Source organism: Saccopteryx bilineata, chromosome 12 (assembly GCF_036850765.1).
Source record: "Saccopteryx bilineata isolate mSacBil1 chromosome 12, mSacBil1_pri_phased_curated, whole genome shotgun sequence".
NCBI classification, from domain to species: domain Eukaryota; kingdom Metazoa; phylum Chordata; class Mammalia; order Chiroptera; family Emballonuridae; genus Saccopteryx; species Saccopteryx bilineata.
The window spans coordinates 54,936,697-54,953,637 of NC_089501.1; the positions used below are offsets into that span (position 1 = coordinate 54,936,697).

General features: G+C 51.3%; 1 protein-coding gene across 1 annotated transcript in view; it reads left to right on the top strand.

Annotated features, from left to right (window-relative positions):
• The window catches only part of PACRG (parkin coregulated), a 459,081-nt gene extending 446,348 nt beyond the window's left edge, over window positions 1-12,733 (top strand). Inside the window, exon 5 of the mRNA XM_066248027.1 lies at window positions 12,573-12,733. Within this exon, the coding sequence (XP_066104124.1) occupies window positions 12,573-12,733 (161 nt within the window). The remainder of the gene's footprint in view (window positions 1-12,572) is intronic.
• The last annotated feature ends 4,208 nt before the right edge of the window (window positions 12,734-16,941 follow it).

The following is a 16,941-nucleotide window of genomic DNA, read 5'->3' on the forward strand; positions in this document are numbered from 1 at the left end:
ACCACCTCTGAGTCCCATCGCGAGCCCGGGTCCTGATTCTCTCGGCGGGTTCACTGCCTCACTCTCTTCTCCTCGAACTGGGACGCCAGTCTGCAAACCTCCTGAAGGTGGGGCTTCCACGTTCAGGGTGAATCCAGGTGACAATACACTCACTCTCTTGTGTGACTTAGGGATAGAGCCGCTCAGGCCCTGCTCCTGTCCCCAAACCCCGTGACGTGAACTGCTTCATTAAACAACAAAGAGGAAAGCTCGGTCCGTGGAGTTCTGTGGGCCACGCTCCTGTCTGTCCCAGAGGAGAGTTAACGTGGAGTTCTGTAGGCCACGCTCCTGTCTGTCCCAGAGGAGAGTTAAGTTATGGACAAGCTCCCCCCTGTCCAGAAGCTGGGAGGCTGACATCACCGTGTCTGTGGGGGTCACAACTGCTGAAATTTATCAACGGCGTATTATATTCATAAAGACATAACGTAGGTCTCTTATTTTATCCTTGCACCTGTCCAGACAGGCAGGTGTTGTTACACCTGTTTCAAGCAGAGATTCAGTAACAGGCTGGATACAGGGTCCCACCGAGCTGGATGTGAAACTTGGCATTCCACGGGAAGCCTGCCCAAGGGCCTCTGCCCCGGGTGGGGGGAGGGGGGCACCAGCATTTTATTTCCCTGTGTGGCCTTGGTCTAGACTCACTTACGCCTAAAATCCTGATTCGGGGGAAAGCCATTGTGGGCACGAAACTGAGGAATGTTAAGAGATAAAAATGTAACTCAGGCAAATAAACATCCTCTATTCCAAAGTGTCAAAAGTCAGCATATTTCACCTATCAGCATTTCCAACAAGCTTTAGTTTCGATTCTCATGCAAACCCAATTTTGCTGCCAAGGCAAATCACACGGCCACATTCTCATTTTCTGCCCACAAATTAGACACCTCTCTCTCTCTCTCTATCTATCTCTCTCTCTCCTCTCTCTGTCATGGCCAAAATTTTTATTGGACTTTAGCAAAGCCCTAGTCATTTGTGAAAATGTTCTCAGGCGAGCTCAAGCATTTTCGGGCTGTGTTCTGCTGTGATAGGCTCGGTGGCAATGTGGATGTCCCCTCGCCACATTTAACTCACCCATGTCGCCGCTGATAAAAAGTGCCAGGCAGGTCTTTGAAAGATACCGCGAGGTTATTTTAAACTCCAACGGTTGTAAAAGGCCCAAGGGTTTTAACTCCGTCACTTTTACACACTTGACTCAGTTCAACCCGGCGGGCTGCTTTGATTTGTCCATTAAATATATTACTTTGGCCTTTAATTGAGCCCATTTGAGGAGAAGGATTCCCGCTCTGTAAAATTTCCAGCTAATTGCTTGGAAATCTATTCAGATTTTGCACCTCATAATTCATCTTAGAATTTTCAAAGAGTAGACAGTTTAGGCAAGCTGAGAGGCAGCCCAGAACCCACAGATGCTGGATAATGTGCTTTTCCGTTGAGAAGCACCATTAGTGGGTTTATCTATTTAATGATTTTCTGCGATGGAACATGAAGGCCGCCCAGGCCTTTTGTCCTGTGGCCGATGCCTGTCATCGATCTGGGAGGACTGAACCGGTCTTTGTTACGGTGGTCATCGCCTGTGTGGACGTGCGCGGCATCTCAGCTCTGGGTTCACTGCCGCCATGAAAGTTCTGACGGAGGTTGCTGGGGAAGCCTGTTTCTCCATAGTTTACCACATTGTTGCTGATAACATTTGTTAGGGATCTGACATTTCTTTTTTTTTTTTTTTCACACATGGAAAAAAAAAAAAATCAGAGCCGAAAATGGGTTGTATCATTAATGTTTCCTGAAATGGAAAACCGTGAGAACAGCTGTCATTCTGGCTCATTTTAGAGATGTTTTTCAGCCTCCGTCTAAAGGAGTAAAATTATTTCCAACAGGTTTGCCTCTCTCCTGAAAGCAGCAATCAATATTTCCTTTCCGACCGAAATCATCCATTTGGCTATTTTTTGAGTTGGCTGAAAAGTGCCACCTAGTTATGTAAGAAATTATATTAAACAGAATTTAGATATTAAATGAAAGCACTATTTAAAAAAAAAAAATCCAGCATGTTCCGCATCTTAGCACACAGGCTGCTAATACAACGAATGGGATAATCTGAGTTTTCACTGTGGGAAAGAAAGTTTCTTTCCCTTTCAAATTTAAGGGTGACCCAGGGACACCCCGCGTCATGGCGCACTTTGCAAAAGAGATGAGTCTATCCGCCTGCAGTGGCCCTCGTGAGCTTCAACTCATCTGGTCAGACCTTCTCAGATTCACAGAAATACTACAGTGTGTCCATAAAGTCATGGTGCACTTTTGACCAGTCACAGGAAAGCAACAAAAGACGATAGAAATGTGAAATCTGCACCAAATAAAAGGAAAACTCTCCCAGTTTCATACCTATTCAGTGCAGTTCGATGTGGGCTCACGCACAGATTTTTCAGGGCTCCTTAGGTAGCTATTCCATATATCCTCTACAGACTCGTCACTGACTGATGGCCTACCAGAACGGGGTTTCTCCACCAAACTGCCGGTTTCCTTCAACTGCTTATCCCACCGAGTCATGTTATTCCTATGTGGTGGCGCTTCGTTATAAATGTGCCAATATTCACGTTGCACTTTGGTCACAGATTCGAATTTAGCGAGCCACAGAACACACTGAACTTTCCTCTGTGCCATCCATATCTCGACTGGCATGGCCGTGGGCTGCTCCTCTGTACACACGGTGTTACGTCATCATCTGTGCATGCGCACATGCTGCCATATCATCCTACAGAAACTGGGAGGGTTTTCCTTTTATTTGGTGCAGATTTCACATTTCTATCGTCTTTTGTTGCTTTCCTGTGACCAGTCAAAAGTGCACCACGACTTTACGGACACACTGTATTTCTGACCGTGAAGACGCACAAGTATGTAAATAGTAAATAAACAATAGGTATTAGGGTCATTAGAGTCGCCACATTCAGCATACAATGTATTTAGAACTGAATTGGCTGACCCCGTATCTGGATTCAGAAAACCCACAAAGTAATCATGTGCTCAGGCGTTTGTCCCTCTGACAGTCGTCTAGTTTGCGTTTGATGCCCGTGAGGGAGGGGTATCGGTTGTGCGACCCCGCCCTTTCCAGAGGTGGTAAAATGTGAGGAGTCCATGTAAACATAGAACGCTCGCTCAGGTCTAGAGTGACGTGTGGACAGGGGAGGTGGGGGGATTCCTGGCTGTCCCCCCGCCAAAGGAAGAAGAGAGGCCTGTGGAGCTCACCTCACAGGGGAGGAAATCCCAGCGTAGCTGTGAGAGAAGGTAAGTGTCACCGACCCGGGAAGGAGAGGAGAGCATGTGGCCGCCCGGCATCGGGAAGACCCGAGTGAGACTGGCCCGCGCTGGGGTTCGCGAGAAGTCCGGCTGAGCGGAGCAGAGGGTCTCACTGACAAGGAGCAGCGCATATGGTGGGCCTCTCATAGCAGAGCAGGCGACAGAGGGCCCAGGTGATGGGGAATTTAAATCAGATCTGTCATACGTCACGGAGGTGTCGGTTATTGATCGGGAGGGAACATGATGAGGCAAAGCTAACCCGCGCGGGGTGAACTGGGAAGAGGAATCTTGACCAGGGAGGAAACAAGTAGGCTGCCACCTACAGTTGGGGTGGGCCGGAGGGGCGGCTCACACGACAGCCCACTGCGCAGAGCGAAGGCAGACTCGAAGGTGTTCTGAACTGCCACGCCCGTTCGAGGCCTCCACACCACATTAGAGTCCTTCGGCTACTGCTCAGGAGCCAGAAGGAACGAGTTCCTGAGGGCCGCCAAGGACCCACCTCCTCTTCATGGAGGATGTGAAGCTTGGACTCTGATTCATGCACTCCCCCAACACCTGGGGGTTGAATCTGGTGTGTGTGTGTGTGTGTCAGGACTTAGAGAGAACATTCAGATACCTACAAGATTTCTACCTTTTCCCTCTCACCCTCTGCCAGCTATCCTAACAGGTATTCTCAACATCTAGTTAAGAACTACTTGCATAAACATTGGTTCTTTTGGGTTTTCTTGGAACTTGATTTGAAAGCCGAATTTGATGCTTATGAGATCTGTGACTTATTCTGAAGAGTTCCACAGTTGCTCTACAGCCATCTTTTTCAGCTAGAATACGTTGCTTCCATTGAATAGCCATCACGTCCAAAAGCATATTTCCAAGCTATGTTGTGATATTATGAAATGTGATGCTAGGAAGGGTAGAAACCAGAAATTATCCAAAATTTAGTCCCTTCTTTGTACAGGGGAGGTAACTGAGATTCAGATAAATCAAGTCACCTGTCTATGGTTAAACACCTGGTCAGTTACTAAGTTATTGAACTATATTACAAGTTATCTGCCTTGAAGTTCGATTTTTTTCTACCAGTGCGCGCCAGTGTTATTATTACCCTTATTTTCTTAGAGAACTAAATCTACTTTGCAATTGGAAAGTGACAGTTGTTTGGAATTTTTCGTTGTTTATCAGATGGAAAATTTAAATATTTCATTGACAGTTGGGCCAAGATCCCTGATATCTTTAGTGAAACATGTGATCAGTGCCCCCATTCAGAAGGTGAAAACCTTCCCCCGAGATCTCAGATCCATGACAGCCCAAAGTCTCGTGCTCCGTCGCCCACCTCCGTGTCCAAAAGGGAGGAAGAGGGAGAGAGACGTCCCGCTGGGAACCGAGGTCTCACTTCAAAGCTTTTATCTTCAGAGGAGAGAAATCTTGTGAATTTCATTAATGTCAGTGAGATCTGAGGAGATGTGAAGTCGGTAAGCCCTCGGGCACCGGCAGCATGCCAGATGATGGGGCCAAAAGGTTTTGGTTGCAAAAGCGTCACCACCTAGACTCACCCCCCCCATGAACCCAGACGTTGGAAGTGTCCACTGCAAAGTCATAACCATCACTTTACAACAGGACAGGAAGTCACCCAAGGAAGGGGTGGCTCAGCTCCGGCCCAACACGGAAACACCCGGAATTCTGAATGGGATGACACGTCACGGTTAAGGAAAATAACAAATAAAAAGATCAGTCCCGTGAAAGTACCACAGCAAAGCTAAGAATGGAAAGTGAAAGAGACGTTTGTTTCGGGTGCTAAAGGAGCACAACCTCAAGCTATGTCTGCCAGAGGTCCCTTCTTCTTACTCAGTGTAGGACAGTGGTGGTCAACCCGGTCCCTACCACCCACTAGGGGGCGCTCCAGCCTTCATGGTGGGCGGTAGCGGAGCAACCAAAGTATAAATAAAAAGATAGATGTAACTATAGTAAGTTGTTTTATAAAGATTTATTCTGCCAAACTTAGTGAAAATCTGACATAAAGTACTTGGTAAGTAATTATTATTATATGCTTTCACTTACTGTAATTCTGCTTTATAAATTTTATACAGTAAAGTGACTTCCCTACTTTATAAATCACCATTACTGTGGAACCGGTGGGTGGTTAGAAAATGTTATTTCTAACAGAGATACAAAAGTGGGCGGTGGTATAAAAAGGTTGACCACCCCTGGTGTAGGAAAATAAATCTGGTCCATGATTTTCTTCCCATCACCCCTTTCTCTTCTGCTCCCTCACCTCCAGACGGGCTCGGACTGGAATTCACAAGTGTTTCCGCGGGAATTTTCCAAACTTTACGGGAGAAAGAGATAGCCACAGCTCACCCCGTTTCTGTCAAGTCAGTCGAGTTCAAGCTAACTCCCAACAAACAGGCGTTTCTGGCAAAACAAACGTTGACAATCTAAACCTCGGTCTTGAGTTGGAAATTTCTTACAAGATCAGATCTATCTGTGTCTCTCTCTCTCTTCTCCCTTTCTTAATTCTGATTAAAAAGAAGAAGAAAATAATGTCTCGAAAGCAACCATGTCTAACCTCACAAATATTATGAGTTGTTTTTTTAAAATGAGTCATCTTTTCAATAAACCTCTGTCAGCAAACGTTCGTTGATTCCACTAAAACTGGGCGTCTCTGCTTAAATAGCAGTGAGTGCAAACAGGGAATCACTGTTTGGATCATCTCCACCTCCTAACTGCTAGACCCACGGAATCTGAAGGGAGATTTCGTTCGGAGTCATAGGGCAGGAAATCTGTGATGGTTTTTCATGCCATCAAGAAACACCTCATAACGATATTATCTGCAGTATCAACCTGCATATACCTGCCAAGACCTGAACCCGGGCCCCAAGGGCTCACTCCCTCTCTCCAGACCCATGACATCACTGAAACCCAGTTGCTAGGAACATTAGCCATCAGAGGTCACAAGTCCTGGCAGGTAAAACTCCTTCAGCCAGGCTTCTGGGTGTTTGAAACTTTCTAACCCAAACATGCCTTTCCTGATCCAGAAAGAACCCATCCGGTTTCTTCTGTTCGCATTTTTCTTTTAAATATTCTGCTCAGCGGTGCTTCCCAGAGATTGCCCGGCCCCGTGGGCACCCACGCCCTAGGGCCGGAGTTCCGCTGCCCAGGAAGCTCACTGCCAGCCGTGCCCCCTGGGGAATCAGCGCCACAGCGTGCTCTCGGGGGCTCTGTGTCAGCGGACGCTCTCATACCGAGAGAAGCGTTCGGCTGGCGTGGGCCCTGACCCAGGTCGAGACACCGTGTGTGTGCAGAACGGCCGCCCTTGACCCCAGTTGTGAGACGCAGCGATAGACCAGACCGGGGTGCGTCAGCAGGGGCTGATGTCAAAGCCTGGGTTTTATGACTGTGACTCAGCCCCCGGTGCTGAGAGACTCCGTCTGCCCGGCTCCCGTTCGGGTGCGGCCCAAGGGGACGGAGACGGCTGGTCCTCCCAAACTTGTACAGTTATTTGAGGTGTTGTCGGACACCCGTCGGTGACGGGAACCCCGCTGTTGAGCGTGGTGATGTAACTGGAGCTCCCAGAAGTCGGTCTCACCTGTGGAAGGAACGGGGTACTGATGGTCCGGACATCGTTGGAGGCGTCCCCGCTGGTTGCCCGGGTTACCTGGCTGGTTCTAACTGAGCTTCCCCACCGAGAGTTTTCTTCAGGAACGTTTGGTTCGTTGGCTTCTGACGGCCCAGGGTGAGCTGGGCGCTCTCTCTCTGTGGCCCCCAGCCCTGCGCCCTTCACCTCTGTGCACCAGGCTGCATGCGTGTGCTTCAGCTGGGGCTTTCGCACAACCAGCAGAGGGGCTTCTTTTTTTCCGAAATCGTGCCTTATTGCTTTCTCAGTCAGGACGAGAAGGGATAGGTGGGTTTCATAAGTCATTTCAAACCTGTCGGAGCCACATGAATAAATCTCCAGGTGTGTTGAATGAGCAACCGACAGTAAGCGCGTATGCGTTCAGTATTCCCGGTGCCCTAAAGCAGTGGTCCCCAACCTTTTTTGGGCCACGGACCGGTTTAATGTCAGAAAATATTTTCATGGACCGGCCTTTAGGGTGGGACGGATAAATGCACAAAATAAGATTATGCAACCGGCGTAAAAACTGTGGTATTTTTAAATATAATTGTCGAACTTATGAGACAAGCATCAAGAGTAAGTCTTAGACAGATGTAACAGAGGGAATCTGGTCATTTTTTAAAAATAAAACATCGTTCAGACTTAAATATAAATAAAACGGAAATAATGTAAGTTATTTATTCTTTCTCTGTGGACCGGTACCAAATGGCCCATGGACCGGTACCGGTCTGTGGCCCGGGGATTGGGGATCACTGCCCTAAAGGACACTTTCCTTTCCAAATAGCAACGTTGTGCATGAGTGTTTGTCTGAGCATAGCTACACATGCGACATTGAAGAGGAGTGCATGAGGGCCACACAAGTCCAAATCCAGATAGCACAATCCTTGAGGCTGCTCCTGGCCGTCCATGCATTTTAGCTGATCCTCTAAGACAAGAGGACGCAAGTGTCCGGCTAAAACACATGTGTCAGGGTCATCTAGGGTTGCAAGTTCTGGGAGCAACCGAGGCAGCATGAGGGACGCCTCCTGCTGAGGCGTTGGGATCTCGGGGTGCACGCACCTGCCCTTATTGCACGGTGGTGACACTGACCATTGTGTCCTACATGGAGGATGGCCAGTGAGGCTTCCGCACTGGATGACAAGCTCCCCCAAAGCAAGAGCCTTTTGCTCTTTCTGCATCATGACCCTGCGGCGCCCCGGAGAGCACTGAGTCACAGTGAACGTGACATCACAGTGAACGTGACGTCACAGGGACAGCAGTGGGTGCCACGGCCGAAGGTGCTTGCTCCTCAGAGCTGAGAAACAACCCAGCACTCAGGTGGGAAGACCTTGCTCTGGCCACTGAAATTGTCCCCTTCTCATTTTTTTCCTTTTCTCTATAATAGTAATACCTTTTAAAAAGGGGGAAATATAAAAGCTTCTACAACCGTCCAGAAATTGCAAAAAAAGGTTGACTATTTTCATCAAAACCCTACGTGCTATGTGTCTGCTGCTGACCCATGTCCACTGCTTAGCAGACATCCGTGGTGTGTGTGTGTGTGTGTGTGTGTGTGTGTGTGTATCTCATGTCACCACCCTTTGCGGTAGCCCTTCGCAACGACGTATCATGGCAGCCAGGCTCCAGGGCAGGACACTTTAAAGAGGGTTAGATAGAAAAAAAGAAGAGCACACGTGTGTTAAACACACTGCTTACACAACCAAGAACAATGTAAACATACAGAGTAACGAGTGTATCAAAATAATTCCTAACCAGGAATGACGTCCCATCCGTCGTCACACGCCTCTCGCACGCAAGAATCCCTGACGTCACATGCCTCCCAAGAATCCCTGATGTCACACACCTCCCAAGAATCTCTGATGTCACACGCCTCCCGCACGCAAGAATCCCTGATGTCACATGCCTCCCAAGAATCCCTGATGTCACATGCCTCCCAAGAATCCCTGATGTCACACACCTCCCAAGAATCCCTGACGTCACACGCCTCCCGCACGCACGCACGCAAGAATCCCTGACGTCACACGCCTCCCGCACGCATGCAAGAATCCCTGAGAAACGAAACCCTCCGGTTCTGCACATTCTCTCCCTTTAGGAGCGCAGACTGCTTTAACCCTTTCCTGCAGTCCCTCTGTGTTTGGTTATAAATAAAACATAGCTTTTCCTCAACATCAATGTGTCTTTTTAGCCACTGGTAATAAAGTAGACTCCTAGCTTTCTAAATTGAAATGGTATCTTCCTAATCAGCATGGACAGTTGTAGATAACCAATTTTTTTTCTTTTTTAAAGATCCTATGCTTACAACCTCATAGCTATTTCAGGCCATGAGCTCACATGAATCCCCTCAAATTCAGATTTTTTTTTTTTTTTTTGGACAGAGACAGAGAGAGAGTCAGAGAGAGGGACAGATAAGGACAGCAGACAGGAAGGGAGAGAGATGAGAAGCATCAGTTCTTTGTTGTGGCACCTTAGTTGTTCAATGATTCCTTCTCAAATGTGCTTGACTGGGGGGCTACAGCAGAGCGAGTGACCCCTTGCTCAAGCCAGTGACCCTGGGGCCATGTCTATGATTCCACGCTCAAGCCAGCAACCCTGCGCTCAAGCTGGTTAGCCCACAATCAAGCCGGCAAACTTGGGATTTCGAACTTGGGTCCTCCGCATCCCAGTCCAATGCTCTAGCCATTGCGCTGCCGCCTGGTCAGGCTCATGTTCAGATTTTCAAAGACGCTGACCCTCTTGCAGTTCTGGAAAGGGAGACCTCCCGTGCCCACCCGCCTCTCCACGTGGTTGGACGCTGAACTCGCCCTGTCGTCTCCCACCAGGCACAAGAAAGGATTGTTCCTCCTCTGGCCTTTCTTTCTGCCCAGTGATACATATTCTGCAACCACAAACTATTTCAACTCCAACTCACTTGTTGAATAAGCAACTTCAGCTCTGTTCTTCTTATCAGGTTTATACACTGCTGAGAAACAAACACACACAAAAAAGGCAACATAGTTTGCTCACTCCTACAGTCAAATATTTTTTAAAAAGTAAGAATTGGTTTTATTATTGGAATGAAGTGTTGCTTGTCGTGGTAGCATTCTGGAAGGCAGCGGAAAAAACCAGGGTGGGTTAAGCTTTCCTTTGTATGCGGACTTTCCAAGCCCCCTCCGCCTCCGCCAGGAAAATCCGTGCCATGGTCTATTCAGTGCTTGACCTTTTGACTAACATGCCAACAAGAGGCACCATTTATTAGTGATTAATCTACGCCTCTTGGTCCATGAGGAACCAGTTCAAGCCTGTCACGGCTCGACACCATCACCAGTTCTGTTTCGCGTGTGCCTGCAGCGAGGTTTGCAGCCTGGGCTGGGCTGTCCTGTGCACACGTAGGTAATGCCACCTCCCACCTAGGTCCACCTCTCGTGACCAGGAGGGGTTTACCAGGAGTGTCACGTGGAGGACAAGACACACGACATCGGCCCCTCTGACGAGAGTCCTGGGAAGCTGAAGGTGTTTCTGACAGATGCGTTCTACAAGAGGCATCTCCCCTCCACACACACCATCTGTACCGTCCCTCAGGCCCCTCCTCTGACACCTTTGTGGCTTTTGTCCTGCCCTCTTTGGGATTTTCTTCCTTAACATGTTTTCTTTACACACACACACCCCTCTACCTTCTTCTTCTCTCTTAATTCAACCCGAAGACCTCCTATTGTAAAGTTCCCCCAAGTGGACTGGTACTACTCTGCCCTCTATGAGTGCAGGGACTTAGACTACTGTGTACATTTTTAAAAGAAAGAAAGAAGGAAGGAAGGAAGGAAGGAAGGAAGGGAGGGCTGTTTACTTTGTGTATTTGTCTATATTTTTGTTTCCAAAAATTTTATCTTTTGCTGAAAAATAATCGGGCACAAACACTTTTGGTCAAACATCTTGTCTTTGCTTTGTTCTTTGTAACTCTCATAGATGGGACTTTTAGACGATCTTCTCATCCGTAACTGAAATTTTCATTTCAATCCAGCTTTCCCTGTGACAGCAGGAGTTCTTCCTCCGTGAGGAGGAACTATCCCACTGCATTACAATGGTTCTGTGGACCATTTGAAGTCCCCCCCCCCCCCCCGTTGATGAAAATTGGATAGGCGCTATAGCTGCATGACTCATCACCTCTTTCTCCTTCTATAAACTGGGAATAATTTCCCCAGCCTTCACCCTCACCCAGAGACACAGATCAGGAGCCCTATTCATTTTCTCTGTGCCGTGGAACACAGGGATCTTTCTCTAATAAGATTCTGGGAAAACCAGGCAGAAGGACTGTGTTTCTATGCTGTGTGGGACTGTAATTGTTACTTTAACTCCTATTCCTCAGCCTTTTTTTTTTTTTTTTTTTAATGTCCAGAAAAACTAGGGGGAAAAGGCTTGAAATCCCATTTATTTTCCTTCTGTTATTTTCACATCCAAGCAGGATAAACATTCCGGAGCCATGTTTGAAATGTGAATAAACTAAGTACTTCATGCGGTAAAGGGCACACTTCCGAGGCTGGCCTTCCCGCCCTGTCTTCCGAGCTCTGGTCCCCCACCCTGAGGCCCTCTCGGTCCACCTTGTGTCCCTTGACTTTCATTGTGGACAAGACGGGGTCACATCAGCAGAGGCACAGGGATGTCTTGTCCACGGGAGTAAATGTTGTTGACATCCTTGGAAACCCGGGAGTGGCAGGGAGCCCGAGTGTGTGTAATGACTCGCTTTAGAGGAAAAGAAAAGCATACAGTTTTTATCCTCTGGATTGAACCCAAGGGCCTGCATTTTTGTCAAATGGCCGTGCACTTGGGTGATTCCTCCAGAGGTCTGTCTCAGAGGCTGGGGGCCCCAGGCACCTCTCACCCACGTGGTCTGAGACTGAGTTCCCTGGGTAGAGTAGAGAGCATCCAACTTGGGTCCCCGAGGCCGTCGAAGGCCTGCCCCAGGAGCCCTGCCCTGGCAGGGTGTCGGGGGCAGCTGCGGTGGTCACTTCAAGGCTCCATGAGGCTGGGCCTTCGTAGGGTCCTCCAGGCCCCCGACCTGGGCTGCCTGGACTTAGACTCTAAAACCAGCAGAAACGCCCTGTGAACCATAATTAAAGCTACCATCCAGACATTCAGGGGTCAGCCAGGAGCCATCACAGAGCTAAGACAGGGTGCATCCAGAGGGTTGGCACTAACTCCAGAGAATGAACGCTTGGATTAGTGACACTTGGAGGAGAAAGAGCTGAAAAGTATGTGCAAAAGTAGCAAAGACACAGGGGTGGGCCGAGCCCCTTGTTCCAAAGTGTATCCACTTAAGGGACCCGGGCCCCCCCCCCAACCTGATGTTAGACCGCTGCTCACGAACAGTCTCTATGTCATTGTCAGACGTGAGGGTGTCCCTGACACGTGACCTGTACCGGTAGCCATGACGACCTCACTCTCAGTTGGTCCGTTATTTCTTCAGTTTAGAAGGATTTCCATTTGCTCCAACCTGGGACCTTCTGCTTCCATACATTAGTCGCCCCTCCTCAAACCCTGCAAGATCATGTAAAAAAATAAAAAATAAAAAATAAAAAAGTTCAGTGTTTGCGTCCCCTCACCAGCACGCAGAGGAAATGCCTAGACGTGAGGTGGCGGAGAAATAACGGCCTCTCTGTGTGTTTGCCTGCCCCAGTGAACTCCGGAGACGGCATCGACTACAGCCAGCAGAAGAGGGAGAACGTGGGGGACCTGATCCAGGAGACCCTGGGGGTCTTGGAGCGCTACGGCGGGGAGGACGCCTTCATCAACATCAAGTACATGGTCCCCACCTACGAGTCCTGCCTGCTGAACTGACGGGGAGTCGGGGGGGGGGGGGGGCGGCTGGGGTTGGAGGGAGGTCCCCTCGTGTTCCGATCCAGCGTGTCCACTGCTGTGCTCCTCGCCCTCTGCGGCTTCCCGGGCCGCTGCCGTGGCGGCTTCTGGGCCACTGGCCGGCCCGCCCTGTTGAGAGCGAGAACCTCCGACACATAAATAGCGCCTGTTTCTTCCATTACAATGGCGTACTGTGCTTATTTCTCCAAGGAGAAGAATTACTCCTTTATGCGGCTCGGACAGAACAGGAGTCCGGGTTAAACCTTCAGTTGTATGTGAGACAATAAACTATAATTTTCAGACGCAATGCAGCAATTGCTGTTCTGTGTCTGCCTGCCCCGGGGGCGTGATGTCAGAGGCCGCGAGGCTGGGGAGGGGTTCAGGTCGGCTGCTTAATAGGTGTTTGTCACGGGAGACAGAGGCCAGCTCAGCGGCGCCCCTGGGCAGCGGTGCCGGAGGGCGTGCTCTGACATTGGTAACACGGGGGAACCTGTGTTCGGAGGACAGGAGGGTGGGTTTGCAGCCCATTCTGAGCCTCAGCTACCTTCGTAATGAGTGTTTCCAGCCCACAGGGATGTGGGCTTGCGGGAGCTTCCCAGGTTATATAAATATGTGGGTACGGTGGAGTGGGGGTCAGGGGAGGCTGGGGGTGGGTGGGTGGAGGGGTGCAGGGTTCGGTGAGAAGGGTAACGTGGAAAACACGATTTCACATATTTTCAAAGACTTTGAAAACACGATTCCAACGCTTGCTCCCCCACACTCTGGAATGCCACACCAAGGCCTGGGTGTGCTGTTGACAGAGCGTCATGCACCGGTTCGTCTGGGGCTTTTGATCATGTCTGCAAAGCCGTCTCCACGAGTCCGTCATCGCGTCTCAGTGGGTTCCCCTTGCCTTGCCACACCCCAGCCCTCCTCCTTGGCTCTCCTCATGCCGCTTGGATGGGTTCTCAGAGCAACTCTCTCTGTAGGTCTGGTGGCAGCATTTCGAAATTTTATGGAGACCAAAAAAAAAAAAAAAAAAAGGATAGACAAAGAACATGCACTTTTTCATTCAACTGAGAAAAACAAAAACAGGTCCCGAAAAGAAGATCAAATGGAGGGTCCTCAGCCCCAACAACGGCTGGGCAGGCTCGCCGGGCAGTGGGCTCGGGGCATTTGAAACTCAGCCCAGAAAGCTTCACGAAGCCGAACGTCGACTGCGCAGACCCCAGGAACGCCGTGACCGCCCAGAGACGCGTCCACGCCCCGCGGGAGGATCCCACTCCGCAGCCCCGCGCCGCCCGCCCTGCGCAGAAGTGGAGGCTGGCCCGAGATGCGAGATGCACGCACACCACGCACGCGCGGAGCGTCGCCCTGGAAGGTATTAGGGCCGCTAATTGTTTAAGACACAGGTTTCCAGCGGCAGACACCGCCTTTGAAGACGGGCTCCTGACTCATCTTCCTGGACGCTCGGCTCTCTCGACAGGTGACATCCCACGTGGTTTCGGGACGCGTGTTTCAGGATAATAAAGGGAGGTGCGTGCCGGTGGGAGGCAAGGTGGCTTTCGTGAGCCATCTTTTGAAAAGACGGGGCTAGAAGCGAACATCAGCAGGTTAAGGCAGGCTTTCCTCTGCTCTCTGATGTTCAGTCGTGCCCACAAGCTCTGGTCCTGGCACCAGCGACGCGTGCAGAGGGACACCAATGTCCATGCTGCCCTTGGAAAGTGGGCGGTTTGTTGGGGCCTCTGGACGTTCCTCCTGGAATTCCCTGCATGGCTCTGTTAGGACTTGGAACGGCAGGCCTGGCCTCTCGCTCTGGGTCGCGCTCACAGAAGCGTGCCTGGTGTAGGAGTAAAAACGACCCCCCCCCTGCCCCTACTTAGCCAAGAGCCCTACCTTTGGTTTGGAATGAAAACATCTGGGGTTCATTTTCCAGCTCAGTTACTCGTGGGCTGCGTCACCTTGGGCAAGCTATGCGACCTCTCTGAACCTCCGCTTTCCCCGGGGGGTACACGTGAGATGATGCCTACTTATTTATTTATTTATTTATTTCCCCTCTTCCTGTGCTCAGTACGTCTAAAAAATCATTGCTTTAGTTTCTTTTTTCTTCAGAAACTATTGAGAAACAGCCCGCGTCTTGCCTACAGAACAGGTTGGGCGCTGCACTCCCTCTGTGGCGCGCGGCCTTTGGCCAGATTAGAAACTCTCTTGTTGAAAGGTCAAGCCAGGGTCACCTACTAAGACATTGATTCCACTAAGAGAAGGAGAGGAGAGGACGTGCTGTGTACGCGCTCAGTGGCCACGGCCCCAGGGACACTGCGGCAAACTGTGTTAAAGAAGAGGCCTTGTGACCTCCAGATTCCTGTGCCACCTGCTCTCCTGGGCTGGGGCCTTCCTCTCCTAACCTCCGAATGTGGCTGTCCCTCCCTCTCTTTCTCCACCGGTGCCCTAGGTCGTGTCACCTCCAGTCCCACGGTTTCACATGTCATCCGGACACCCCCAGCCATCCCATTTCATGCTGACTCCCCTGATCCCCACTGAGCTGACCACGGGCTGCCCAAAGGCATCTCAGACGAACGTGTGAAGTCCCTGGTTCCTTCCTCCCTGCAGTCTCCTCCTCGGTCCGCAGGGATGCACCCCTCACTCAGGTCAGATACCCAGAACCACTCTGAACTCTCTTCTTCCCTCCGATCCCGTCTATGAATTTGTCTGCAAAACCGTCACACAGGCCAGGTATCGAACAGGGTCCTGACGCCTCCCTCCACCCTGCTCAGCCCCAGTCCCCACCTTGCCCAGCGTACCACCTGCCTATGGGGGGGGGGGGCTTTGCTCAGCATCAGCGGCCCTGCAAACACAGACCCCAGGGGATCCCTGAGCTCTCCTGCCTCCGGCGGTTTCCACCTCCCATGACGGAGGGTCTCGCTGTGGCCAACGTGCTGCACGCCCCCCGCGGCCCCTGGCTGCTCCTGCACACACCCCTCCCCCACCCTCCTGGTGTGGCAGCCTCCCCTTGTTCCCACCGCACTGGCCTCCTCCCTGCCCCACACAAAGGCCCAGGACCTCCCCAGCCCAGAGCGTGGCACGCACAGCCCCCAGATGCGTGCTCGCTCCCTGCTGGCTTCTCCCCGGTCTCTGCCATGTGTCACTTGCCCAGGGGGGCCTTCCTCTACCCTCTTTCCTTGAACTCCGTCCCTGCTTTTACCCTCCCCGCCTCGAGACCTGGCTGAGCTCTGAAGGGAGCGTGCGCCCGTCCTGCGTGTTGACAGGAAGCAGGCAGCTCAGCACAATGTCCCTATGCCGGGAGGTGCGTCCCGTACCGTCAGCCCACGGTAAACATTCATTCGTTGAGTCAACGAATGATTCGTCCTCACATCAAATGGCACAGACGCCCCCCTCTCGTGCACCCAGCCTGACGTAGTGAACACGGAACCTTCTTGGGTGTGCTGTGCCAGCACGTGGCTGTCCCGGGGGAAGGAGGACCTTCCGTCTCACATCAGGTTTGTTGAAGATGCTCGGACAGACCTGGGTAAAGGCTCTGCTGTCCTGGGGAGGGGCAGTCATCACTCGGTTCACACCGAGTCAGGGTAACGCCCTTCAATGGCCTCAGAGCTCCTGGAGACATGGCCAGTCTGGTTTCTCAATACGCACCCATGACCTTCGTGTGAGCTGTGACACAGGCGTCACGGGGCTCCCCCGGGAAGGCCTCTGGGCAGCTCGGATGAGTCCAGTGAGGCTTCGGCCAGAGTGCTACTTCCAAACACCCCATCCGTGTGGATATTCCCGCAGGGGGCCCCGGGCACAGACGGACTCTGAGGTCCATTTAAATCCATGTTCTCAAGGAGGCTAAACAGAAAGAGCCCCAGTGACCCAACTCCAGTGACCGCAGAGTGACCCCAGCACGTGGCAGGCAGCACAGGGTCCTCAGAGTGGGTCCGGCCCAGCGGCATCATGCCACCAGGCACCTGGCGGCCCCTGCACTGACCCGCTGAGCCGGACAGACAGACACTCCAGCGGGCCGGCCCTGTGTCTGAACCATGGTCCAGGGGGTTCCGGTGCACTGGGAAGTTTGGGGACCACTGTTCCAGACCAAGGTCGCTACCCGACATGGATGCCAGCCCATCGGCGGACCCAGTGGGGCTGGAGGTCAGGGCCCCACCAGGGCATCTCCGTCGGTGCCAGTCTCCAGCCCAGCCACCTCGCTGTCTCGCAGT